General features: G+C 37.3%; 1 protein-coding gene across 5 annotated transcripts; it reads left to right on the top strand.

Annotated features, from left to right (window-relative positions):
• The first annotated feature begins 883 nt into the window (after window positions 1–883).
• Window positions 884–26,741, top strand: LOC129577419 (photoreceptor-specific nuclear receptor). Of its 5 annotated transcripts, none has more exons than XM_055464395.1 (12): window positions 884–2,176; window positions 2,372–2,419; window positions 7,714–8,005; window positions 15,558–15,661; window positions 21,462–21,494; window positions 21,617–21,698; window positions 21,886–21,941; window positions 22,429–22,752; window positions 23,156–23,242; window positions 24,432–24,652; window positions 24,797–25,114; window positions 25,353–26,741. In XM_055464395.1, exons 1-12 carry the CDS (start codon window positions 2,149–2,151, stop codon window positions 25,533–25,535), a joined length of 1,776 nt encoding a protein of 591 aa, XP_055320370.1. In that variant the 5' UTR covers window positions 884–2,148; the 3' UTR covers window positions 25,536–26,741. The 5 variants fall into 5 exon arrangements, with proteins under 5 accessions (XP_055320370.1, XP_055320371.1, XP_055320373.1 ...); XM_055464398.1 differs by having other exon boundaries at window positions 1,192–2,176; window positions 22,429–22,512; XM_055464396.1 differs by lacking the exon at window positions 2,372–2,419 and having other exon boundaries at window positions 1,188–2,176.
• Window positions 26,742–26,943: the final 202 nt, after the last annotated feature.

Here is a 26,943-nt window from a genome sequence, read left to right as displayed (position 1 = left end):
GAAGAGTGTGCGAGGCTGTTTACAAAAAGATAACTTTCAAAATGTCAATATTTCATCCGTCGAACGAATCGAAATGCACATCGTACCTATCTCCTTCTATTTACCCCATCAGAAATGTGGCCGTCGTATCGTTGTCGTCGTTTGTTGTTATTGGGGAAGCAATGTCGAGCTTTTGATGCCGTTTTATGATGGGTGTTTGAGGAGGATGCGGCTTATGACAAAAATAAAATCGGAATGTTTGAAATCAAGTAGAACGAATCATAATAATACACATAGTGCCGTCGAGTGCGAATGTGAGCGCGAACGAAAGAGAAAGAGAGCGTGCGGTACATTGATGCTAAAGGTGGTTTGATGTGTATAAATATGAATCAATATTTCTATAACTTGATACCTGCTCTCTCTCTCTCTCTCTTTTTCTCTTCCCCATTGGCACACAAAAACGCGTGTGTATCCAAATGGAGTGCGCGAGTGAGTAAGCAAGATGTGGCTCGATCACAAATACCATCCCAACTCGAAATTATTATAAATGTAGTTAAACATCCAGGCAATATCAGCAATAGCAACGATGGCGATAGCGGCAGCGGTGGCGGTAGTGGCGGCACGGTGATATCATATCATTTTGAAACGGCCATACCGTAAATATTTCCTACGCGTTCGACATGGAAAATAATAACACTCCAGCAAACATTAGATCGAAAATACAGCGCGCTTTTGTTATCTCTTTCGGCCGTTGGGTTGGCTGGCAGGCAGGTAAAGCGTAGTACCTTGCGCGTGTATTCATTCGCTTCACGTGTGCCATTTGTTGTTGTGATGCTGTGCTTTTTTTCTATAGTTGTTCTCTTCGCTTTAATATTTTTCGTATGTCTCTTTCGATGTGTACTATATGAATTGTTATTGTTGTTGTTGCTTCGTACGTGTGTTTTTGTCGCGCGCGCTCTCTCGCGTTGTTCGATGCTTTGCTTTTTCGTTTTAATACTGCTTGTTGGTTGGTTCGTTCACGCCGTATGCATACACAAGAGCTACAATTGCCATTGTCGTTATCCGGCGTACTCTCTCTCTCTCTCTCTCGCTCGCTCTTGCTCGCTATGTGTGCTCATCTCGTTGCTTTTCGGTGGTGATGGTGGTGGTGTGGTGGTGGTTCGCAAGTCATATACCACCAGCTGCTGCTTCTCTCTCTCTCTATCTATTTCTCGCGCGCGCCCCGAACAGTGTGTGTACCCATTGAACGAGCAAGCGAACGAGCGTATTGCTTTCCAGCGCGAGAGAGAAAAGTAGTCACGAAGCAGTCAAACGCAAAGGCAGTCAATCACCCAATCCACACATGTAATTTTCTAGCCGATGATGCTATAAGAGTGTCATTCGGTTGTTGATCGAAAGTCGCTTAAGTGGTTCGACACATTCGAAAAGGAAACAAATATCATCATTTAGTTTCGATCGAACTCTTGTTGATAACGAACGGTCTTGGAATTTTTCAGCAGCATCTCTCGCAACATTTTGTTCTACTGGTTTTTTCTTTCTCTCGTGCACGCGCAATTTTGTAAATACACGAGGATCACAATTGAATTTTACCATTATTTTGTCGATGATTATTTTTTGCATTCGAAATTGTATATTTGTTTTATTTTTTTCGCGGAATTTTCGGTTTTTTTTCTGTTTATTGACAATTGAAGTGATTAAACGAAATTTAGCAATGAATTTGTTTTGTGTGTGACGTGATGAAAAGTGAATCGATTTCCTGCTCAACTTATGACTAAAATTTTAAACGGAAAAAAATTTGTATTTGAACAAGTGGCCACACAAAATTTGCCCTCAACCATTTTACAGATTTAACTTGTGCTTAAAATACTTTTCTTCACTCAAAACAAGTTTGAATTGGGAATTGATAACCAATTGAGAAAAATTGCCAACGATAAGAAGTTGAGAATGTTTAAAACTGTGAAACTGTTGATATAACGCCTACCTTTTTTCGAACGGAAAATGAGCAAAAGATTTTGGAAAAAAAGGATTTGAACTGTACGTTTTGGGGCAAAATTTGATGATTCAGTGACAATCTGAACCGGACAAATTAATTTTAAAAGTGACATTACGGAACTTTTCTCTCGAAAAGGACGAACTTAATTTTAAAAATAAACCAAACAAAATCTCAAAATGGAAACCAAATTATCGGAAACAACAGGTAAATATTGAGCCATTTTGTGAATCTTTGTTGACAGTTAAGCGGAAAAAATAAAGTAAACAGTGCAAATGCGACAATTGCGTCTCATGTGCAATCAACAACAACAACAAGGTAGTCCCAGTAGTTGGACGAGGAAGTGAAAAGGGGGAATTGTGTGTGTTTTTCCAATCTTATGCGTTTATTTTCAACTTACAGACAGACGCGATTTATTTGCATTACAATCTCTCATTCAAATTAGTCAAGGTGATTTATTCATATTTTAAACGAAATCAAATTCATTCGCATCACGCTTTTTTTTCCAATTCACACAATTAAGATCAATCATTCTTTTGCAGACCGTTTGATAGCGGTTTATTCATTTTCATTAGGTGTTTGAACAGGTCGATGTGCTCTATTAAACTGCAAATTATACTTTGGCATTCGAAATGGAGTGCAAATCGAAGGCTAAGGTCACATCTTTACATCAGCTCACCTCACATGGTTCTGTTCTGATTTCAATCGAACTGGCAGGCACATGTAATGTCTGCTCTTGAAAGGTGCTTTCACATTTGCCAGAACAAGAGCATTCGTTTGGAACCTTCGTAACGTTCATTGTTTCACTTCCTTTGTCTCTCTCCGTGCCTATATATAGGCGATGGTAAAGGCTTAACTTTTGGCTGTGCTAACAGTAGTTTTTGTTTGTAATTCCATTTCCTTGGAATGATCTCTCTCTCTCTCTCTCTGTGTGTGTCTCTTTCTGGCGTTAATTCCGGTCAAAGGCTCATACTATTTAATTAGAACACATTTGTGATTAATTCAAGCCTCAAGGAATTCCAAACACCAGACGCAAGGCGTTTGATTGTTGATATTGTCGCATCGAGAAACAAAAAACACACATATTCATAGAGTTTGACATCGTTTTATTCTCTTCTGCCATTGCTCTTCTCTAGTTCAATTATGTAAATTCAATGAAAATATTGGAACAGAGATAGATAGAGACGACTCGTTTAATTTAAAGAGCAACTGTCGACACGTCATATTTAAACGATGACTTATATCGTCTGGATCTTTAATTATGACTGAATTTTTGTTTTATTTTTTTTTCTTCTTAAGAAGCTACTGTTTCCCCTTTCTTTGAATAATGATCCACTCGTTCAAAAATGTGTTTTCTGTTTACATTCTCGATGACTTGAGCACCTATCTGGAAGATTCAATATGAGTCAAATAACAACGGTTCCAAGTTCAAATGTCTCTTTCACGTTTCCTACGTAGTTTTTTCTCATCTTTTGTTTTGACAAGTTTTTGATTTGTTTCTTCTGTTCGGTAGAAAGTCCACGGGCTTATCACAAATATGTATTGTGGCAATGGGATTTGGTGTTAATCGGTTCGAATTGGTCACTCGTAATACCATCATTAGACGAACGAGATGTGTGTGTCAACGCGAGTCCACCTGAAATGATCGTATCTATCGTGCGATCATTAATTGTGGCGTCAATCAAACAAGGACACACATTGCAATGCAACTGAGACTAATGATCCGGTATTTGTTTGAGCCGAATTTTCAAAATTAGAACACCCCGAATTTGAAGCGATACGAAAAATGACTAACAATCGAAGTAGGTATTTTGCCAACGACTCTCAGCAGCATAACATTCTAGTCAGTGAATACTATTCAGCATTCAACAATTATTTTATTCACAATCTCTTTTGGTGTATAAGATGAAGCGTATCCGCAAATCAAACAATAAAGCGCAACAAATTCATTCGGCTACCTGAATTTATTTCTCCTCATCAATTGATCAAAGCGTTGTTCTCTCCGCATTGGTTATTAAGCGTTTTGAGTGATGAAAAATGAGCCCATTTAACGGCATGCATTTTTCATTCTGCACGCTCTCTCTCTCTCTCTCTCTCTCTCTCTCTATCTCTCTGGGACCAACTCACTCTGCTATGAGAGCAACTTACTTTTCCCGCAACGAAACAAAACCAGAATGCAAATATTGATATAAAAAACTATAATAATAACGCATCAAAGTAAATAGAAAAAGAAAGAAATAGAACGAAGAGAGAAAACAACAAGTTGCTGTGACAAATGCACACTGTCCACATGTGGTGTCGACACACGGATATGGACGGTTATATATGGTGGATTGGTTACGAATTTCATTTGGTTCGTCTTGGCTTTGTCTGGTCAAACAAAACACAGCCATTCAATCGATCAGCCAAAACTTGCAACGCAAACAAGATGCGTTTTCATTTCTCTTCTTCTTTATTCGCTCTTGTCATTGGTTTTCATCTTCTTAGCTCATCGTCTTCGATGCCAATGAAAAAGGAAACCATTTTATTGTTTATCAAAAGAATGGAATTGAATCGAATTAAAATGCATTTGCGTTTGAAATTTCGTCAGTGGGAAAAAACCAGTTTTCGGTGGACTTTCAGATGCGCGCGCGCATCTTGATGATGACACAATTGAGTCAATATTTTTCCATCAAAATTAATGATGGTAACAATAAAATTGATGAAAAAAAAACCGAAAAACTGAAACAAAAAAGCACACACTCACACACAATAAGAATTAACAAACACCTGAAATCGATGCAATGCACGAGGCACTGACATGATTCGTACACGCTCTTTCTCTCTCTCATACAAATTCTCCTCGTGTTTGTGTCTGTGGTCGCCCATTTGAGCGGTGTTGAGCGTTGATAAAACAAAAGAATTTCAGGCGCGCAATTGTAAGCATCAGCGGCAAGCCGTGGCAGCATTTTTGTTTCTGTTTTCAACGAAATGACACACAAAGGTTGGCCAAAGATGAGGCATTCGATCTAAAAATGATCACAGCAAACCACTTTTTTCGTCAAGCCATTCGATTGTTTATTTTCTCTTTTTTCTTGCTCTCTCTCTCTCTCTCTCTCTCTCGCTCTCTCTCTCGCTCTCTCCCCGTTCAATTTTAACTCATGTTTTCGATCGGTTTTTTTGACGGCAACGCCATGCTGAAGTGCGGTTTGAAACTATGCGCTTAAAAGAGATAGAGTGAAAATAGAGCGAAGAGTGATGGGGCGGGTGGAGCGCATTTTTAAAACAGATGAATGTGCTGACGATAAACAAACCTGCGTATAAATAGTTGATGCACGTCAAAAGCGAATGCAATATATGGGTGTGTATGTAAGAGTGAGGGCATTGAGATCATTACTTTACAGGTTATTTTCCAATCAGACATAAAAATAGCGACGATTCGCTTTCAAGTCACGTCACATCCAAAATGGAGGAGGGAGAGATCATTGCACCAGCATTGAGCATCACTTCAATCGATTACAAGTTTTCGATTTTATTTCCATTGTTATATTGACTCAACCAAAACTAAAAACCGTGAAACCGAAGTGGAAAAAGTGTGGCTATGTAACGATTACATCTTATTTTTTCTCCTAGTCGATCGTCACTTTCCTCCATTTGAATCAATCGACATGTTTTTTTTACGACTTTTATTGTTATTGTTGTAAGTTTTTCTGTGTACGCACATTTGCATCGAATGTAGGATTAATCACACGTTAAATATGGGATTCCTTGAATTTATTTACGTTATTTCAACCGTTTCGTGTATTTTTCGTTCGTTCTTGCTCCCATTCACTCGATGTGTTGTTGTTGGTTTTTTGGCTCCTTTTTATTGGACCACGAACAACGGTTAATTTTGCGCGCGACTGAGTTCAATAAATCCGCTTTGTGCATGTTTATATTTGCTCGCGAGTTGTCCTCCTTTTTTCATTGTTGTCGTCGTCGTCGTTGTTGTTCAATACGATGTTCTCTCGTCATTCTCAAAGTGCAATGATAGCAGCAGCAAGTTGCAAGTGACTGCAATTTGTATTGAGAGCGAATGAGCGCGCGGGCCAGCTACCGTTCAACGGGTGTGTGTGTCACAATTCGAGCTGAACGCACATTGCATTCTGTTTACCGGAATGTTTTTTTGTTTTTGTTTTCCCATTTAATGGAAAGTGTGCTATTGACTTGCCGCCCCCGGAAATCAGTCAAGTCTCCAAATACATTCACACACGCAACCACCAACAAGACATGTCAACGACATGGTTGTCGAAGTCGAAACAAAATTAACTCAATTATTGTTTGATTTGATTTGATTTGATTTTATTGCTCTTAAATTTATCTTCAGGCTATTTTTGCATTGTTCACAAATGCCATCGTTCCGTCTGCTTCTTCCTGTACATTTGCTCTGGTCCTCTAACTAAATCGACATTAAATTCGTTCCGGTGTAATAGACAAACAGAAAACATATGATTCAATTCAACTTATGTCGACTTTTTATTACTCACTCGGAATCGTACGAAGGGCAATCAAAATCATATTCAATATCTACCGAGCATTTCCGACCCGATACTGGTAATTGATTCAAGGAACATGAACTTTTCTCTCTCTCTCTTTCTCTCTCTTCGTCTGCTATTGTTGCTGGTGCTGTTGCTAATATGCTCGCCCTAAATGACAACCATCTAAACAAAATTGAGCCATAATACAATCATGTTTTACATGTTTAATTTTATTTGACGATCTTTCGTTTTCACTCCTCTTTGCTGGCATCATCTGTAGCATACAGCAGTCGCATATTTTCATACCGAGTCCCGGTCACCCCTCGCTCAAAGTGCATGCACCAAGAATCACACTATGCACCGTCGAATTTCCAAATAATAAATGTAAATATTTTTATGCGAAGAAGTGTGTGTGTGTGTGCGTACCAGCAACAGCACCGTGCTATTGAACAAACGGCAAAGGTGCCGACAAAACATATACACGCAGCAAATTAGGGGTTGTGATTTTTGTCGGTAAACAATACGGTGCTTAGCTAAGCGTTGCACAAAATAGTGTCGATGTGCGGTCGCATTGTCTCTTTTTGACATTGTTCATCAATTTGCTCTCACAATGGATTTTTGTTCTTCGTTGTTGTTGTTGCTGCTGCTGCTGCTGCTGTTGTTGGTATATTTGACGTGATGCATCGACTTTACCAGTTGTTAAATGAACGAACGGTGAGTCGTTCACTCCATATTTTAGTTGATCGGTTGCATTTTTCCCTTCATCATCCACAGTACAAAGAGACAACAACAACAAAAAAAAACAGAACTTAAATTGGTTGTTTAAGTGAGAGAGTGAGCGAGCGCACGACTGCAGTAAATATTATCTCTATAATCGTTTGCTTTTATTAAGGACTCAAGCGAATCATTTCGAATTTGGTATCATGTTTCAATGTGTGTGTGTGTGTTTGTTGTGCGTTGAAATCACTCCTCAAATTACACGCAATTCATTAAAAATTTATTGAAGCGTTTAACCGATATTTTTCTACGCCAAAACATAAAAACATTTAACACCACTCGTACGTATGTTGCAAATTTACCCACATTTATCACACAGATTCGATCGGAGAGGAAAAATCGACAGAAAAATTCAATCATTTGCTTTGCACATCATTCTTCAATATTTTTTTTTTTTTAAAGGAATTCAATAAACTTTATTCGTAAATGTTTTTTTTTTCTTGTTTTTATTTTCGATTTCAATTCAATTAGATCATCGATCTTCGTCACCCGTTGGATGCTATTCACCAACAGGAAATCGACTATTGTCATGGCCACCGTCGGGACCACAGAATATGTCCACGAATAACAGTACCGACGCAAATTCAACGCTCAGCAACGGTAATTCCATGTCAATGGTCAATGGAAATCGAAAGTTTCAACATCTTGGACTGATATGCGTTGTGTGCGGTGACACCAGCTCAGGAAAACATTACGGCATTTTGGCATGCAACGGATGCTCGGGATTCTTTAAACGCAGCGTACGACGAAAATTGATTTATCGGTGAGTCAAATTGTATTTCTTTAATTTTACCATCAGAGAAAGAAACGTGTACAAAGTAAAAATAGGTGAAGAAGGAGATTGTAATTCGAAAACAGTTGAACATTGAACTCTTTACTCATGAAATAAAATTGAACGAATGATGAAAAATTACAGTTAATGTTTCCTGATTATTTCCAACTGGTGCAATTTGGGCTTCAAACATATATGAGTTTTATATCAATCGTTAAGATTCAGAATGCCAAACTGCAGCATATTAAGTGATTCGATGTTAGAAAAGCAAATTGCATACAGAAAAAAGGTTGAAAATTCGACATTTGGCCGTGCATTTATGCACCGTTATCGTTTTGGACAAATTGTCACATTTTAATGTGATGTACCCGTTGAAAAATATTCATATTTCATGCATTCAATTAATAAATCACACCATTTACATAAATGCAATTTGCTTATTGCATCCGGCGAACCCTAAAAATCCAGCTCTTCCGTACAGTTTGAGCTCGCGCGAATTAAAATTCAACATTTTTATGATCAAACAATTATTTAAAGCCATTTAATCCCTGCATAAAGGAAATTCAAACGCATTTTATAACACAAGTCAGATGTTATAATATTCTCTGTGTCCATTTACATTCAGTTGGGTTCGTGCGTATTTTTTTGTTCGTTTGAAGGACCATCCATTTGGTGGATGGGCTGAAATGGAAAATCTGGTCGAAAAAATGTCGAATTGAGGCTTGGTTGATTGTTAAATGTCGTTTTGTGAAAGTGAAACTAAGCTCCTTCCCTCATTCGCCTCATTCCACATGGGTATGTTTTTTTTTCTCTCTCTCTCTCTCTCTATCTCTCTCTCTCTCTGTTTTTCATTGCCGTCGTGCTCGAGCATTTCAGTGTATTATAATTCAGGGATGCGTAAGTCATTTATTGTTGAGTGGCATCAGATGGCATTAAATCGTACTTAGTCTTGAGCGCGCTTTAGTCAAATGAAAAAAAAAGAAGATTCGGAATTGAAAAAAGCAAACGCCTCCTTTTTCCCCGCTCAACTTCCGAACAGAAAAAAATATCGGTCGGTTGGTTGGATGCAAGTCAAATGATAGAGCAGGTTCCACAGCCGAGCAATGAGCGAGTGAATGATAGTCAGTGGGAGAAATACGACCGTCTGTTGAAACTTGCTACAATAAAATGTAAGTTATACTTGCAGCACAGTTCAAACATTTAAACGGGATTATGGCAGACAGAGAAATCTGTGCATCGAGACTAAATGGATTTTAAAATGATTGTTCAGAGCTCAGAGGGCACATCGGTGGCACAGACACATACACGCACACAATCGCGCCTGTTCGTTCTCTCTTGAAATGTTTACAAGATAATGATATTCCATTTATGAATTATATTCCGCGTTACAACCAAAATCCACTAAACCAATTGAATGCACCAGTACCAAATATCGGCCATGCAGCTCGAGAGTATGACGATGGTGTAGTGAGTACTTCATTACATACGTGCACGTTTACTTTTTGGCTCATGTGTGCTAAAGTCATGCGATTATATTAAATGGTAATTTATTATACGGTTTGGTTAACAGATGGGTATGCATCGTTGAAAATCGAACGTCGATATGTTGCAAATTGCACTGCGTGCCTCACCTCTCTCTCTTTATCCTCGGATCATTGATATACCATGAGTGTCAAAATAGATCGTTTTATCATTTTTCCTTTGCTATGACAAAGCAAAGAAATTTGAAATCAATCATCAGTTTTCGCCATATTTTCCTTCAAACACGCTTTTTTAGCAATTATTCATCGATTCCATTCAATCGATGTGATTTGTCAAAAATACTCTTGCTGTGATTTCGCCGAAAAAAATCGATTCATTGTATCAAAAGAATCGAAAAACCGTTGCCTTTTGTCAATCGCAACAATAGCAAATGATGCGCGATTCCCCTACCAAAAAAAACATTTGGCCGAAAAAAAATCACAACACAATTCAAATGCAAAGTACAAAAAAGCAGGTTCTCACTTGCTCTGCATCTCTCATTCTTTTTTTTTCTCGTCGGTCGTCTTTGTTGTGAGCCGTGAATTGATTAAATTACAATTAATTTGTCATTTGTCAAGTAGCGCAAGACACAGAGAGATAGTCAAAGCCAAAGGCGGTGTCAAACAATGGAAATCGTTTCGTATTCGACAATGTGTGTGTGTGTGCCAAAAACCTACTAAAAGTTTATTTCATTTACGACCTCTGTTTCGATGTCCTTCTCTATTTATACATTCCATGCAGAATTTGGTGCGTTTTTCCACGTTCCCTCGTCTCTCGATTCACTCTTTCTCTCTCTCTCTCTGTTTCTCGGCTGCTCGCACTATCTCTTCCGTTTGCAACATTGATGCGCATGCAACCGTAAAGGAATTAAGTTGAACACACCGAGACCGAGTAGTATGGCGCTGGTAGAAAGGCAAAAAATATCGTGACATATGTGAATTGTGTGTGCGGTATGATCAAGTGTTCTTAAAATAAGTAAATGAATGAATTAAAATGATGCATCGCCAATGGATTTTGCCACCCAAAATGAAATGCTAAATAACCAAAAATTGAATGATAATGAACAATAGAGCGAAGGTACGGGCCAAATCAATTTGAGCCGTGTTTGTGTGTATGTGTTCGCGTGCAAAGAGATATACGATGAGAGAGAGAGAGAGAGAGAGAGAGAGAGAGAGAGCTCATCAGGCAGTCGATGAGCAGAAGTGAGAGAGAGGACGTAAAGAAGCAAAGAGTAGAGCCCTGGTAAATACAATTTGATGCGAAACACGCACACGAAAGTTCAACCTCCAAAATAAGAAGTTGTGACACATGCGCCTCACAGTTCAAACGCAAACACCAGTCACAGCTGGTGGAAGGAGTGAGAGCAAGCGAGCGAGCATCATAAAACATATACACACACACGCAACACTCACTCTGGTGAAATGTAAAAGGGAAAACCAACCACGGCATACTGGCCCTCGACATAAACACACACACACACACACACACAAAAGGATAGAGCACGATTTTGATAATGGCGAATTGATTTGTATTGAAATCAAAGTTTGAATTAAGTTAATTCGGATCATCCTTTTATACATGCACCACTTTACAAACTGTTTTGTTTTGTTCGAACGGCTTCAGCTTGGAATTGTTGGTTTCGGAGGGTTTTTCTTTTGTTCGTTGTCGTGTCGCATCGTCAAGTGACTTTCGAGCCGTCGAACAAAAATGATCAAAACAGCACCGAAAGTCATTAAATTTACCTCTGGATTCCGATATAACAAATGGAACCCACGTTCAAAACCCCTGAATTAATCTATTCGGCTGAAATGAAAATTGAATGGTTGACTATTCAGTCAACCGTTGGTTGGTTGATTACGCCTTTATTTTGGTTAAATAAAATAATCAACTTGTCCGTTGCAAGTATATTCCATTTGCTAAATCCAAATAAATGGTCAATAATTTTTCATACATTTCAAAAATCCATTTCGTTCGCCTACGTTTCATTTTTCATCCGACCGTTCAGACAATATTAAAACAAGACTGCAGATCGTCGCTTCGCTCCTCTCTGCGTTCTATATGTTATTTAAAATTGAAAGTTTAAATTAATTTGATGTTCCCATCAAATTATTCATCGAAGCACTACATAGAATGTAGTTTCAATCGAAGCATACATTTCTTTATTTTATGAAAATGATTAGAATTAATATCAAGTATGTTCGATTCGGACTCTATTTTTTCGTAGAAATCGACGATGTCATGGTGGAAATTGTTAATTTACGTAATTCAGTCAAGAAGGGAAAATTGAAAGTTCAAGTACCAATAAAACAAAAATTATTAATAATTATGATATTATCACTCTCAAAAATCAGCCATATCTGTTATTAATATACCTTGTAGTAAACGCGTTCATAGTGTTTCACTGTAGTAGCAAAGTATCCTATTAAATTCCACTGTAGTATTACTACAAGAAAATTTAATAGGATACACCGCTACTACAGTGAAACACTATGAACGCTTTTACTACAAGGTATATTAATAACAGATATGGCAGGATTTTCGAGAGTGATAAATAATAATAAATCAATCAATTGAATAAAATTATAATTCTATATTGTTCTATATATATTATATTGTAATCTTTAATAAAGGGTTTTATGTACGTTCAATGTGAATTTGGATTGTAAATTATTTCACATTGGGAATTAAAATAATGTGAAATTTTTTTTTCCGAGTTATCTCAAAAGAGAATTACGTGTACATGATTTTATTTCATTTTTGTAATTAAGCGCAATTTCTTCATTTCAAATTAGAACTTTGGTTAGAAAAAAGAATTAATTTTCGGTCCAGAAAAGTGGCCCAAAGAGTCTTAAAATTTTTCTCGTAAAAATAAAAAAACAATTACAATAGCCTACATTCCATGTAGTGCTAAAAAAAACAGGACAAAATGCCGTGCATTAGTAAAACTGACATCGAATCAAGAAAAGATGAGCAATTTTGATCCGGAAACATTATTTTAAATCAATTTTTCTTCTTTATATCGCACCTCACCTCCACTTTTCCATCACACCCACTCACTCTGGTCGGTGGCATTGTTTCGGGCCGAACATAGACGAAAAAAATTTGTAGAACCACACAAAAATATGATGGATACAGCCAAAAGCACAAGTGATAAAACATAATCAAGTGGAAATGAGCAGTGACCTGCATGCAAATGATAGAATTTGCTCAAGACAAATCGACCGAATGTTTGTGTTTGCGGTGCATAACCATCTTCCATGCCGTTGTTTTTATTTTTTCCAGAGGGGAGACGCTTTGTCAAGAGAGAGAGAGAGAGGATAGTGTAAATGCGAACGAGCAAATATAATAACATTGAACAATTTTCAGTCGTGCGTACTCCCCGAAATCGGTATTGTGTGCGCTGTTTCGGCAGTGGCGACGGTGATGGTGGTGGTGGCAGCAGTTATGTATTGGATGCCATTTTTCAGTGATAAATTCGATTTTAAAGATGCCACAGCCCAATGAAGCCAACAAAAACAGCTTCAATGCTAATGCTTCAACGGGTGCTTTGCTTACGTCTCGGGCACATTACAATGTTTTCTGTTTGGTCACAACACAGAGAGGAAGAGAGAAGGAGTGGGCGAGAGCGAGTGACACTGCAAAATAATAAATCGTATTATGATCATGCGAATTTATGACTAGAGATTTTGATGTGAAAAACACTTTGCCTTAAACAAAATGAAGTCAATTTTTGGCCGGGCGCGCACGTGTATGTGTGTGTCTTTCCATCAAATAGGGTCTTGCACTTGTGCCCACACACTTACATCCCTTCGAGAACAATGAGCCGAAAACGGTGAGCCGAAAAAGAGACGGTTTGTTCGTCGATGAAACGTGTCTTGTTTGAAAAACCATTCAATTTTTCTTGTTTCACATTTGCAAATCGCAGTAAGCGGCATGAAGTTAACTATTTGGATTTTTGTTCCCCAGAATCGTCGTCGTCTCACTTCACATGCGGCTTTTTCGTAGTTGTTCCGTTGCCGGATGTGACAGAAATTGTTTGTGTCTAGCAGCATATCTATGACCATAAATCGAGAGCCACTGGCATGTGTGTGTGTGTGCGTCTGTGTGCCAATGAGAAATGTGTCGCTTTTGCTGCGATTCGACTCTTTCTTTCAAATCCGCAATCTCTGCGGTCTGCTTTCGGTTTAACGTTTGCATTGGCCCCCCGTATCCGTTTTGTCTTCTTTGGTGGACACATTTGGCAAAATAGATCCCAGTTAAGTCGTTATTTGTCTCTTGAGGATTCGCTAAATGATATCTCGCACTCGCTGTGTGTGTGTGTGTGTGTGTGTGTGCACTGTTGTATTGCTATTGCTATTGCTAGCTACAGAGACTCTCATCCACCAACACCACCGTTGCTGCCGCTGAAATCTCCGTTAGAGCCCTCGCATTAGATATTGTTAATTTTATTACACACACATTGAGCCGATTTTTCGTGCAACTCATAACATTTTTCTCTTTCAATTTTTTGCATGGCGCCTTTTGCTCGCCTACCATTGCTACTTCCACTAGACTGTTCTAAATATTTTCATTGCTCGAGATATCGTTTGGTAAATGGATTACGATTCTGAAGGAAGCGCATTTTGGTTTTGTGCCCTGTGTGTCCGTTTCGTTCTGAAAAGCCATTGAATGCCAACAGAAATTTCATTTTCAATCGGGTCGACCGAATATCATGACATTTGGGCATCGGTATCATGGGGCTGGAGCGCTTAATTTCACCAAACAAAACCAAATCGGTGTTTGACAATCGCTCATCATAATTCGACGACCACACAAAGTTTGGCAAATCCAACAAAGATACGTTTTCGTGTCATACCGAATGGAAGATGTGATTTTCCCTTTCGCAAATATCAAATCATCTATTTTTTCCTTCGCTTCGTGACGATTGTCTATCGAACGATTGGTCGATAGTCGGATTAAATTTATTGACAAACAGATAATCCCGATCGAGATGGGCATTTTCAATTGGTATGGCTTTGCTTCTTTTCGATTTGTGCCATTTCAATCAAATCGAAAAAGAGAAAATGAAAGAGAGAGAGAGAGAGAGAGAGAGCGAAATGGAACAGAAACATGATCCGAATCGAAATGGGAAATGATTTGATGAATTTCGTTGATCTTGTATTTATCAAAAACAAATTTCTGCATGCGTTCCATTTTGATTGCGATTTCTTGGCCGCCGAACACCAACCGATTGGTTCAATTCCAATTTTATTGGAATGGACACAAAATCGAGAGACCATTTTCAAAAGACGATTTTATGACCCGACAAACGAAAATCAATTTTATTCAACTGGCCCATGGTCAAAGCATATTTATCATTATTATGGACGCTTCTTTTGTTGCCTTCTTGTGCTGCTGGTCGGGAATTAAAATCCATCAATGAAGAAACATACGAATTGCATTTCGGATGAATTATTAAAACTTGGCCCAATGTTTTTATTCAACTAGAATTAATAACAGATTGAATGCGACGACAACGGCGACGACAGCAACACAAAGTAAGAATGAGAGAAAGTGAGAGAGCGTAAAAGAAATGGAAATGAATTGATGATGGCGATGTGATAGAAGAGACGCCGTCACTTCGATGAATGAGAAAAATTTTGATTGATTCGTGTTATCCTTTATCCCAACGAAATACAAATTCAGCATTTCTGACGACAAAATTACCATCACCTGTCGTCGTAGCCATACCTAAGACGAGAATAAAAACACACGAGCCGTGGATTTTCGCAAATGGTGTGCATTTTTGCCGTGCAAAAAGCCAAAGTTTTCACTCAGTTTTTCCAATCAAAATGCAAATTTGATGCTGGCGCTTTTCAGATTTGATTGAAGACCTACTCGAATTACTTGTACACATCTCTGACTTGTTTTTTTTCTTTGCTGTTTTTATTGCTTTCAGCTTTATTTTGTCATCAATCCCAAGTTTTGATTTGTTTTTTTTTTCTTCTTCTTTCAATTTTCGTGCGGCGGACGAAAAAAACAGGTGTCAAGCTGGAACTGGCCGATGTATAGTGGACAAAGCACATCGAAACCAATGCCAAGCCTGTCGACTCAAAAAATGTCTACAAATGGGCATGAACAAAGATGGTAAGTGGTACAATTTTGTTTTTCTTGATTTTTCAAAATGCTTTGTAAGAAAAATGTGCTCAAACATGAAGAAAGGGAATGAAACAAATATGGTGTTCATGTGCCGATCACTCCCCATTGGTTGAAATGAAAATGAAAATGAAAAACTTAAAAAGAAAAGACAAGTAGGAAAATGGTGAGCTTATATTCAAATGAATTGAAAAAAAAGCAAAAATTACACTTTTCGATGAGCATGTAAAACAAAACTCATGTGAAAACGTTCTGCCAACCAAATATCCCATGTGAAAACGGCATCACAGTCAATTCAAATAATTGAGAATCCGAAAAAAATCAAGGAATGAGGGTCGTCAAACAGAAATGATGCCATGCAAATAGTGTTGCAAACAAAATAACATATTAATTTCAATGAGCTTGACTCGAAAAAACAACGTATTTCGATGTGAGTTCGATGCGGGTGCTGCTTCACAAGCCGCCACAAAATGTGAGCAATTCGATTAGCAAATAAGAAAGAATTGCGTCGAATAAATACAAATCGAAGTGTTAGTAGTTGTGTAGTTAAGAAGTGAACGAGCAAGATCGTGCCAAGCCACTTGATTAATTAATTGGCTTGAAATTAAGTTGTCGCCGTCATTTGAAAAACGAAAACACTTGAAATAATTTTGATGGTTTTCGGGCGCCATTTTTTCAAAACAAATATCTTCTCTCTTTTTTCTGACGCACTCTTTTTCACTCATTCCATCTCACTTGCTGCACGCAAGCGAGGCATACTCATCAAATATGATCGTAAAATATTTTAATGTGATGACATATCGACACATGGCTTTGAAAATAATAATCTAATTAATTATTTACGAATTATTTACGCAATCCCAATTTTTAACTCTGTCGATGCCGATCTCGAAATGGTTAAATTCCATCATGAAATGCGTAGCACAACGCAAAGTTATTTAGTTTAATGATGTTCCAAAGTCGAGTAAATTTTTTCCTTTTGTTGAATTGGAGCGAGACAATTTTGATGATGGCAAATCGAGAACAAATTTAAACGAACACATCCCGTCGGATAACAAGCGCGAAATTGAAAAGCATTTTCGGTTATTCGTCATAGTCAATGACACATAGAGAAGAATGTTGGCAATGAAGCTTGAAAGAGCACAAGCAGAAAGTAAAACAAAACGGCCAACCGTGGAATGGTTGGTTCAAATATGAAAGGTTTAGCGGTTTACGCTAGAAAAAGTTGCATGCTTCAATGATTTTTACTCAAAATTTATATTCGACTGTGATTACAAGCCCGAAATGAGCGACATTCTCCCGTCTTCGATTTCATCTTGAAATGTTCCACAACTTTCAATCGATTGGCATACATTTTACCGTAACATTCTTTGTACGCGCGTGTGCGCGTGTGTATTACACGAATATACAAAGCGTAATTCGCGCATAATAAAGTCAAGTTGACGTTGGTTCATTTATTTCCGTTGAATTGAATGAGCATTTTTCACATCCGAAAATAGAGTGGAGCAAAAAATTGTGTAAACACAAAAGCATCATTTGTATTGCGTCGATGGCAGCCGTGGTGGTATCGGGAGCCTGCTGAAAGTCGAAAAGAAAGTCAATATTGATTGGAACAACAATAGGCAGAACGCGAAAAATTGCATCAGAATTTAGGGAAAACAAACATTCACGTCATGGCGACGGCAGCAGCCACAGTACAGAAAAAAAAACGACGCAATTTTGCTCTTTCACGTCATTTTAATGATGAGATAATAGCTTTTGGTTGCAAATCGAATATTAAATTGTGAAATTGAGAATTCACAAGGAATCAGCTTCAAAAAATAAACCATCGACACCGCCGCCGTATCACGACCGAAAATACCGTCGGGATAATGTTAGCTGCAAAACCAACTTTTCACACGCAATGTTGGTTTGTCATTTTTCTCAATCAATTACGGCGAAACAAAAAGCGACAACCGGTGGGTGGCAATGCTGATGCTCGTTATGCGGTTTTGTGATTATATTTCGTTTTTTTCCCCGTGAATATTGTTAATTTGGTGTGAGAGTGTGTGAAATGAGTGATTGTTAAAATCGAACACACGTCTTAATCATCGTGTTGTTCGATATGAATTTATAACTAAGGAACAATCATAGTGTTGACTGAATATTACGGTTTGTTTTGGGAAATGTAACAATGCTTTGTTTCAACTGGAGAAAGAGATTTGCCTCGATAGTTTGCCGTCGAAAAAGGAGTGCAGCGGTGTGCTTCACTGCGGCAAAGTAGATACATAGTGTGCGAGAAAGCGATTGAAAGAGAGAGAGACGTGCGAATGGCTGAAATCGAAAAACAACGGGCGTTCTTCTGCATACGGTTCATGTTGTTCATCTCCCATGTTTCATCAGTCGAAACCGAATTTGATAGACTAACAAACACCTCATCCTCCACAGTGTGACGAGGCTTTTCAGTGTGTGCAGTCTCTCACGCGCGCTGTGAACGAGCATACGATACAATTGTGGAAAAAAGGGTTTCATTTGATCTAATGCTATTTTTAATGTGAAGATTTGTTATAAACAGAGACACATACACACACTCGACATTGTTCAAAGTGTCAAAGCGTATTCTCTTTTTTTTCTTTTCGGTTCGAATCCATAATTGATGTAAAACGAACGAAATGAGACACAATCAAGACAACGGCAACATGTAGAACAACGAGAGTGAGCGAGAGAGAGAGAGAGAAAGAGAGAGAGAAAACGGCTCAAAGCGCAAATATGATCAACAATAGCCAAAGTAATGTGGCACGTGTCTTTGTAATGTTAATTACGTAATCTTTTTGTAACAACTTATGTTGTTGCCATAAAACCATGAATATTAAACGGATTTCATTCACAAGGTAGAGTCATTTTAAAGCAACCATGAACGCACACCACCGAATAAGAAAAAAACAGATCGGAAACAATTTAAATAAGTGATACGAAGGAACAAGCAAGACATTTTCCACTATCTCCGGAAATATTGATTTAAGTCATTGACTGGCTTAAACCGAACAAGTTAATTATTTCCACTGTTTGGGGTTTTCCTCTGGGCTTTTGCAAACCAATTGATTGATGCAAATGATTTGCTTTGCAAAATGGCACGGCTCGCTTTAAATGGCACATTGGGATTTCAATCAAAATAATTGAAATGTTTGCAATCACTTTGAAATCGATACACAATTGACCAATCGCCCATTTACCGATGGAGAAAAAAGGGGGCGGCACACGTCCTTTTGGTGCAGTCTCAATGAAAGCGAAACGGTATCTTATCGAAGGGAGTTGCAAAATCAGTGCCAAATTCCCAAATGGTCTGTGTTTTGCCCAATAAATGCATCTGCAGCATTTCAAGCAATAAAATGACTTTTTTTTGCAGAATTAAATCGGATTGCCGCCGATCGACATTTGCATAAATAGAAATTTGCAAGGAAAATCACGATTGGCCGCAGCCATAAAACATTGTTGTAATATTGCACAGCCGAATGACTTAAACTGATTCGAATGGCTTTGAACTAGTACACACGAATATAATAATCCGTTAACGAGTGAATGAATGCATCGATGCATACATTTATTTATCATGTGTGTGCTCATGTTCACCGTTCGAGTAAATCCTTTCGTTAGAAAAATACGAAGTGATCATTAACCGAACAGAAATAAAGTACACAGCATAGTTTTGAGCTGGAGACATTGCACCGAAAACGGAATTATTTAAATGATCAATTTTCGATGTGTGTGTGTGAGAGAGAGAGAGAGGCAGTTCGAGCGTACGCACTCGAAATACAATTGTTAAATTGTGTGAATTTGCATAAAATCGTCAAATCATTAGTGAGTGACACTGTGTAAGTGCGCGCTGGGCTATGTGTGTGTGTGTGTGTGTGTGTGTGTGGCGAAATGTCCCTTTGCCGTGTTCGCGCCTTTCTTTTGTCATTTCAGCCCATTTGGGTTCAAAACGCCAGGCAATAGCGTTTAGCGTATTAAATTGCGGTGTGTGGCGTGTGCCGATGATTTTCACACTCATTCTCGGCAAACACCATACCATGACGTACTTAGCATGTGATTGAGAGATAGAGTGTTTGCATCACAGCATTTCTTTCACTTTTTTTCTTTTAATTTTGTCTCATTCGATGTGTGTCTCTTTTTCTGCCACGGTCTGCTCATTTCTCGATCCATTTGACAAATTTGACTTTGAACGCCCAGGCACACAAAGTCGCGCTCACTCGCGCGTGTATCTTATACACGTGCTGTGACTGTTTTCTTCTCCCCTCCAGAAACAAACCATCCAAAAATTGGAGAAAAAACGGTGAATTCCTAGAATAAAAACAATTTGCGACAAAAAATGTGAAATGTCAATAAAATTCAAGCTTGACAGTCATGCCATCAAAATGTTCGCACAAGAGACCAAAAAGAACAGAAATTGAATGAAATTTTAAATAGAACTAGGCATAAATGGCAACCAAAACACACACTTGCGTGGGAAATACGTAAAAAAACAGTCAAAATCAACGAAATCAGAGAACAACAAGAGAAAAACACAGGAAGATTTTTTTGTTAATTGCTGCAATTTGGGTATGGTTTTTAAAAAATTCGACACAAACGAGTGTGTGTATGCATATTAGACTGAAATTAACCGGTTTTTTTTTTCGGTAAAGAGTTTCTTCAGCTGGTTCAAATTCACCAACGGTTGGCTGTGTATATAAACCCTATTTTGTTTGTTTGCGGATCCTTTTTGGTTTGGGCAACAGTGCTCGCGCGTGTACACTCTCGCCCCCGTGCTTTGACATGCTGCGAAAAAGTTAAATATGCGGATAACCCTTAAGAGTTAGCTGTCACGTGTTCATGTGTGTCATTTTTTCGTTCCTCTTGCATCTTTGGCTCGCTCTCTCTCTCTCTCCCTCTCTCTTTCCTTACAACCACAGACCACGCACTCGAACACCGTTTATAATAAATAAATTCATCACATAAAGGTTGTGTTTCTCACTTATCAGTTCAGCAGCGCGCGCTAACAAGAAAAAAATGCAAATCAACCCAAAAATATATACATATATGTTGATTGACTACACCATGCCCGTACACAATACAAAGGCACACGTAATACGCGCGCGTCCACGAACCAAAAGAATATGTGCACTTAATTAAGCGGAATGTATGCGTTTGTAATGATTACGATACTAATATATGACACGAAATCGCTGGCACACTCACTCATAAGCCGAACGATTTAAGTCTAAATGATGCGACAACTAATAACAATATACAATAGCAATAACAACGAGAAAAAAAAATGCAATTCACATTTGAATAACAACAATAATTTTCACATGCATAAATTATGAAATCGATGTGCTTATTTATGCATAATCACCAATGTCCACTGATAATTCGGTTGTGTCTCTATTCGCTATAGCTAATTGTTTTGTACACGATGCTCTGCTCGGCGACAATTCAACCGGCCAAGCTGGACACAGAAAAATTTGTCCAAGAGGATAAAGAGGTGTGAATTGCCAATGGAATAAGCGCGCATCGGTCCATTCATCGATCAATACACGCATACGCACACAATACTGTTTAGCCATTGTGTTTATATTTTATGATTGATTTTAAAATATGGGCAATTTAGTAACGATATAATGAGTACGGTGGATGATTCACCACCGTTTCAACCATCATACAAAACCAGTGAATAGAATTGAAACAGAGAAAAACAAAACTAGTTCGATTTTTTTTGTGCTGTGTACTCTTCATTTATTTATGCTAATTTTTTTCTGCTTTGATCTTTTAGCTGTCCAAAACGAACGCCAACCAAGAAATACCGGTGAGTTGATATGGTCTTCTTTCTATTTTCAATATACACTCGCCCCTTTTTTCCTATTGTATCAGCTTTTGTGCAGAAAAAAACGAGAGCATAAAAAATTAATGCTTTAATTTCGTTTCCAGCAACCATTCGACCGGAAGCATTTCGCGATATGGAACAAAGTCGAGCTTTGCGTGAGGCAGCTGTTGCCGTTGGTGTTTTTGCGTAAGTGTCAATTATTGCATTCGATATGTGCGGTGGTAATGCAGCGGAACAATTGTTCGCCTGCTTATGGATTTATTTTTTTCTGTTTCGTTGGTCGAATTTGCTGAGTTCACTGTTTGGATTTCTTTTTCTAATTTAAAATGTTCGATTTTCCGTTTCTAAAAATGGCATTTTTCCATTAAATTAGACCGCCGATGCTGTTATCACCATCACGATATGGACCCGGACTCTTAACACAGCAAAGTAAGTGTTTCCACCAACATGAATAAATTAATGACTGTTCCTGTATTCTTTGGCTTGTGGCACATGTATCGCAGATGTTTGTGAAATTCTGGAAATTTTTCAAATTTGGTTCTTGTTTCGCTACATTTTCCTTATACCGTGACATTATACTAATCGAATATTGACACAATTGATCACGATTTGATCGTATGTCAATTAAGGGGCAAAATTCATCATTTTTTTCTCCATATGTCTTTTGTTTGCTTTATTTTAGTTGATATCATTCGAACCGAATTCTTTTGAATGAATTGATTAGTTCCACTATTTTGATTCGCACTTTTGCAAACGTAATAATAATAATGACGTAATTCCCATCTGTTTTGTTTCAAAGCTAAAAAATTGTCCAAAAAAACTTTTTTTTTTCTATTTTTAGAATCAATGTTTTTCAATGTTGTCACTGACCAATCGTTTTTTTTCTTCATGTTTTTCATTTTTTTTTGTTGAGCAGCAATTGCTTCGCTACCACCAAGTTTGCATCACAGCCACTTGGCGATGCATCATCATCATCATCACAGTGCATTGATCCCAAACGGTTTGGTCATGTCGTCGAATCTAAACAACAATTCCATTCAAACAAATAACAACAATATCACTAACAAACTAACCAACAACCATCAATCGACTAACTCAACCAAAAATAATAACAATAACGGCAATAGCAATGACACTGAACATCACCGTCATCGTACTGAAAACAAAACGGGTCTGCTCTCATCCAATAACTCATCGAGCAATTCGCCAAATCATTTATCAAGTCGACCAGTTACACCAGGTATTATTCAATTTTGTTTCCAGAGACGTCGTGTTTTTGCACACATTATGTGTGACACATATTCATCGAAGTTGAAAATAAATAAAATTGCATTCGCATGTACATTCAAAGACTTTTTTCAACTGGAGATGATTTAAATTCGTTGGCATTGTTTCTGTTTTGCTTTTTATGTTTTGTTCAAAATTTGTTATAGAAATCAGTTTTTCAATGGCAGGAATTTCATCAAGTTTCATTCAGTCATTTGCATCGAACCAAATATAAGCAATATTGATGTCAAAGGATTCTTTTTCCATGTTTTTTATTCATCAACATTCGTTTTAGTTACAAATTTTAATTTAATTTTCATTCGAAATGTTTCAATACTCATTTGATGTCATTTTTTTTCTCTGTTGTATAATATTAGTGACGAGTCATGAGAATTCGGGAAATGCTAGAGGGAGTTTGTCCTCAGTTGGTTCTGATAGCCCAAATCCGTGTAATGATAACGATGGTGAGTATTTTCTCTTTCTACCTTATATATGCCCTTTCTCTCTCCCGCTCGCGTTATTTCAGTTCGGTTTATGTGTTTGTCCCAACGAAAAAAAAAGTCAAATCATGATTTCAATTTCTATTGAAACGATGCGCATTTATTAAAATTTCCGTCTTTTTTCTGACACCGACTTTTTTCCCAATTTATTTCACTGCCGAAGAAGAAAAAACGCTTTTTTTGGCCTGTCAAACAAATGAAAGCTGAAAAGACAAACTACTTTAAATGCAAATTCTTTTTTGCTTTGCGCGTTTTTGAGCTCAACATTTCGTTTTTTTTTCCTGGGTGACACAATTTTTTCTTCCCTCTGGATCATGAGATTTTAAGGCAATGAGTCTTGGTGAAGAAAAAAAAGTGAAAAAAAATCCGCACAAATTGTTGGGAAAAAAAAGAAGCAGAAATGAAGAAATACAGAAAAGAAAATGCAATCAAAGAAAAAGCATTAAATAGGATTTTAAGTCAAACATGTATCATTTTATTCATGGCAATTTCTTTCTATTTGTGTCATTTGAATTCGGTTGGTGGTTGTGTGGCTGCTTTTTTTTCAATTTTAAATTTACATAATGCAAACACAATGACATGCGGTTACGTATGATGTAAGACGGCAAAGTGGTGAAAGGATATTCCGTTTTTTTTTTGTCTGCATCGCGACACCAAATTTAGCTATTGATTTAATCAGTCTCGCCGGAGTTACGATGACAAAAAAGATAAAAAAAAAATCACCCTCCGACTGAGTCATATGCGGTGTGCTCATAACAAAAATAGAAAGTATGAAAGAAAAAATAAGCGCGCACATTTAAGATGAGGCAACGATATAAAATACTCGTTCGGAAAATTATTATATAACCATATTGATTATGCAATAAAATATGACAAATCGAAATGTTATTCAATTTATTCAGATTAGTTTTGATTATGTAGTTGGGTATGGCCTATGCCATCATCTTCGGGCGCGAAAAAAAAGCGAAACAAAAACAATGACAATGAGAGCGAGAGAAAGACAAAGACAAAAATAATTTCTTGAATAAATTCGCCATAAAATCATCGGCAAAAACACAGAAAACCAATTCAATTGAACCATTTTCGTGTGAATCCATTCTGATTTATTCTGTATGTGTTTTCTTCTATTTTCATCTTATCGCTTATGCAATAGACGATTCCATCGATGTCACAAATGATGAAGAGCCTGAACAGGAACCAGAAACAGATCATCAAACCACACCAATATTGCCGATGCCGAATTTCATGCCTCCCACATCATTGTATAATCACACACAAGAAACGGTGTACGAGACCAGTGCACGTCTTCTATTCATGGCTGTTAAATGGGCTAAGAATTTGCCGAGCTTTGCTGAGCTCGCCTTTCGTGATCAGGTGAGCCAATTTAACAATGTTTTTCCCCTCCTCCGAAAAGACAAAAAAACAGAATCAATATTTATTACATTCAATCATATCGCCTGATGGTGATAGCCCGATGAGCCCGTTTGTAATACTGTACCAATTTGGAATTTATTGCAGGTCATTTTATTGGAAGAATCATGGGCTGAATTGTTTCTGCTCAATGCGATCCAATGGTGTATGCCATTAGATCCATCGAATTGTCCACTGTTTTCCGTTGCCGAGCATTGCAACAATATAAATGGCAACACGAACAATATGAGCAAACAAGAGTTGGCCCTTGACATTCGTGTACTGCACGACACACTGTGCCGTTTCAAATCGATTCTCGTTGATCCAGCCGAATTTGCATGCTTGAAGGCAATCGTTCTGTTTCGATCGGAGACACGTGGCTTGAAAGACCCGGCACCAATTGAAAATTTGCAAGATCAAGCACAGGTAATTGAGAATTAATCACCATAACAATCATCAAGTGTTTTTGGTTTGAACTCAACCTTTTTTTTTCCTTTTCACATCGAGTGAGTTTATCTAGTTCATTTCCGTTTATTTTGTGACCATTTTTCTAGAATCAATATATCGATTTTGAAACTGCACGCTTTGACTTCGCTTTTTTCACATCTTTTTCTATTTTTACTTAAAAAAAAATTCTCCCCTTTTTGCCATTATAAATCATCAGGTCATGCTATCGGAACATTGTCGCCGTCAATTCCCAACACCGAATGCACGATTCGGTCGTCTACTGTTGATGTTGCCGCTGCTTCGTATCGTCAATTCACATCGTATCGAATCGATCTATTTCCAAAGAACCATTGGCAATACGCCCATGGAAAAGGTGCTGTGTGATATGTATAAAAATTAAATTACAGTTTGTTTTTAGAAACGAAAATGTGTACACCATTCATTTTTGAACGCTAGTGCTTTTCTGTGCCAATGTCAAGCCATGATACAAATCAACGTCAATATACAATAACAAACGTTTCAATTACAAATTTCGTAAATGGCTAAATGCATATGGCATTTGGTTGGTTCTCTAAATTTCTTCGCTTGAAGCTTGAGTTTTAGCGTTAGAAAGTAAGAGCATTGACACGTTTATTTCGATTATTTTAAAAAAGAGGAAAAAAAAATTTAAATGAAACCACAAGTGATAAATGTCGTCACTTGAAAGATGAACAAGTCTAAAGCAGCAGTTAGGTAGTTTTATATTCGATTTAGTAGCTCTTCGCAGGAGTATAATACTGAAAATTGAGGAGGACATACATTCAAGACAATTAATTACGTAAGAATTTTTTGATGTATCGATAACAAAACAAATGTACACATTCGGCTTTGGGCAACAGCCCAACGAATCAAAAACACTTTTTTTCTTTCCTCGTCTAGACTTTAGATCCATTTTGTGTAAATAATGAATACGCGCTATTCATGGATTGAGTTGATTTTTGTGTAATTCATACTGAACCTTAGCCTAGTGTAATATTACCCAATATTTCATCTTTAAATTCCAAGTATAGCATGTAACTAAGCTAACAGCAACAAAACACATTGACAAATCTCTAGCCAGTAAGTGCAGCACGGGAAGTTACCACTATTTCTACAAAGAAGAAAAACCAAACCATTTAAACACTTTTTCTTTGCATTTTTTTTTTCTCCTTTCTTTTGTTGTGTTAATGAATTATTCTTGTTTTACTGCTGATGTGGAAAGTCAATTGGGAATTTATACAAATATTTTGAACACATTGGCTATTCCGTATCGAAAGCTATGCAGTTGATTACAAAAATAACTAATTTTATTTCAATTCAAATGTGAAAACTAATCCTATCGTTTCATATGTATGTTAGTTTGATACCTAAGATTAATATGTATTCTATGCATGAATTTAGCATTAAGTTTTCATTCAAAATTCAGTGGTTTAATATGAGGGACAAATGCTAAATAGCGACAAATCTTACGATTCATTACTATTAAGTGGAATATATATATAAAAATGATTAAAACGTAAATTTCAATTTGTGTAATTTTTATTTTATCTAAATATAGTAAAATATTAAATGAATTTTATGAAACGCATTCATTTTTTCCATTTTTTTCTTCATTTTGGAATTTTCATCTTTCGATGTTGAACTTTTTCAGGACTATTTAGAAGCTGACAGCATTGTATTGGACAGATTATTGATTGATAGTATCAGTTTGATACATTTCATCCAAAAACGAAAGCTTGATAGGCACAGATATGCGGCTTCACTTTGTGTTTCTTTGCGATCACAAAATC

The sequence above is a fragment of the Sitodiplosis mosellana genome, unplaced genomic scaffold (genome assembly GCF_009176505.1).
Source record: "Sitodiplosis mosellana isolate CC-2019 unplaced genomic scaffold, AAFC_SMos_1.0 Smas_scaffold_6197, whole genome shotgun sequence".
Taxonomy (NCBI): Eukaryota; Metazoa; Arthropoda; class Insecta; order Diptera; family Cecidomyiidae; genus Sitodiplosis; species Sitodiplosis mosellana.
Note: the sequence above shows the minus strand (reverse complement) of the source record. Positions and strands in the feature narration are given on the sequence as shown.

Excerpts from the sequence above, each read along its gene's own strand:
- LOC129577419 (XM_055464395.1), top strand. The coding sequence starts at position 2,149 with ATGGAAACCAAATTATCGGAAACAACAG. Across the intron at positions 22,753-23,155 it reads AAGTCGACCAGTTACACCAG|TGACGAGTCATGAGAATTCG; the intron begins GTATTATTCAAT and ends GTATAATATTAG. Across the intron at positions 23,243-24,431 it reads TCCGTGTAATGATAACGATG|ACGATTCCATCGATGTCACA; the intron begins GTGAGTATTTTC and ends CTTATGCAATAG.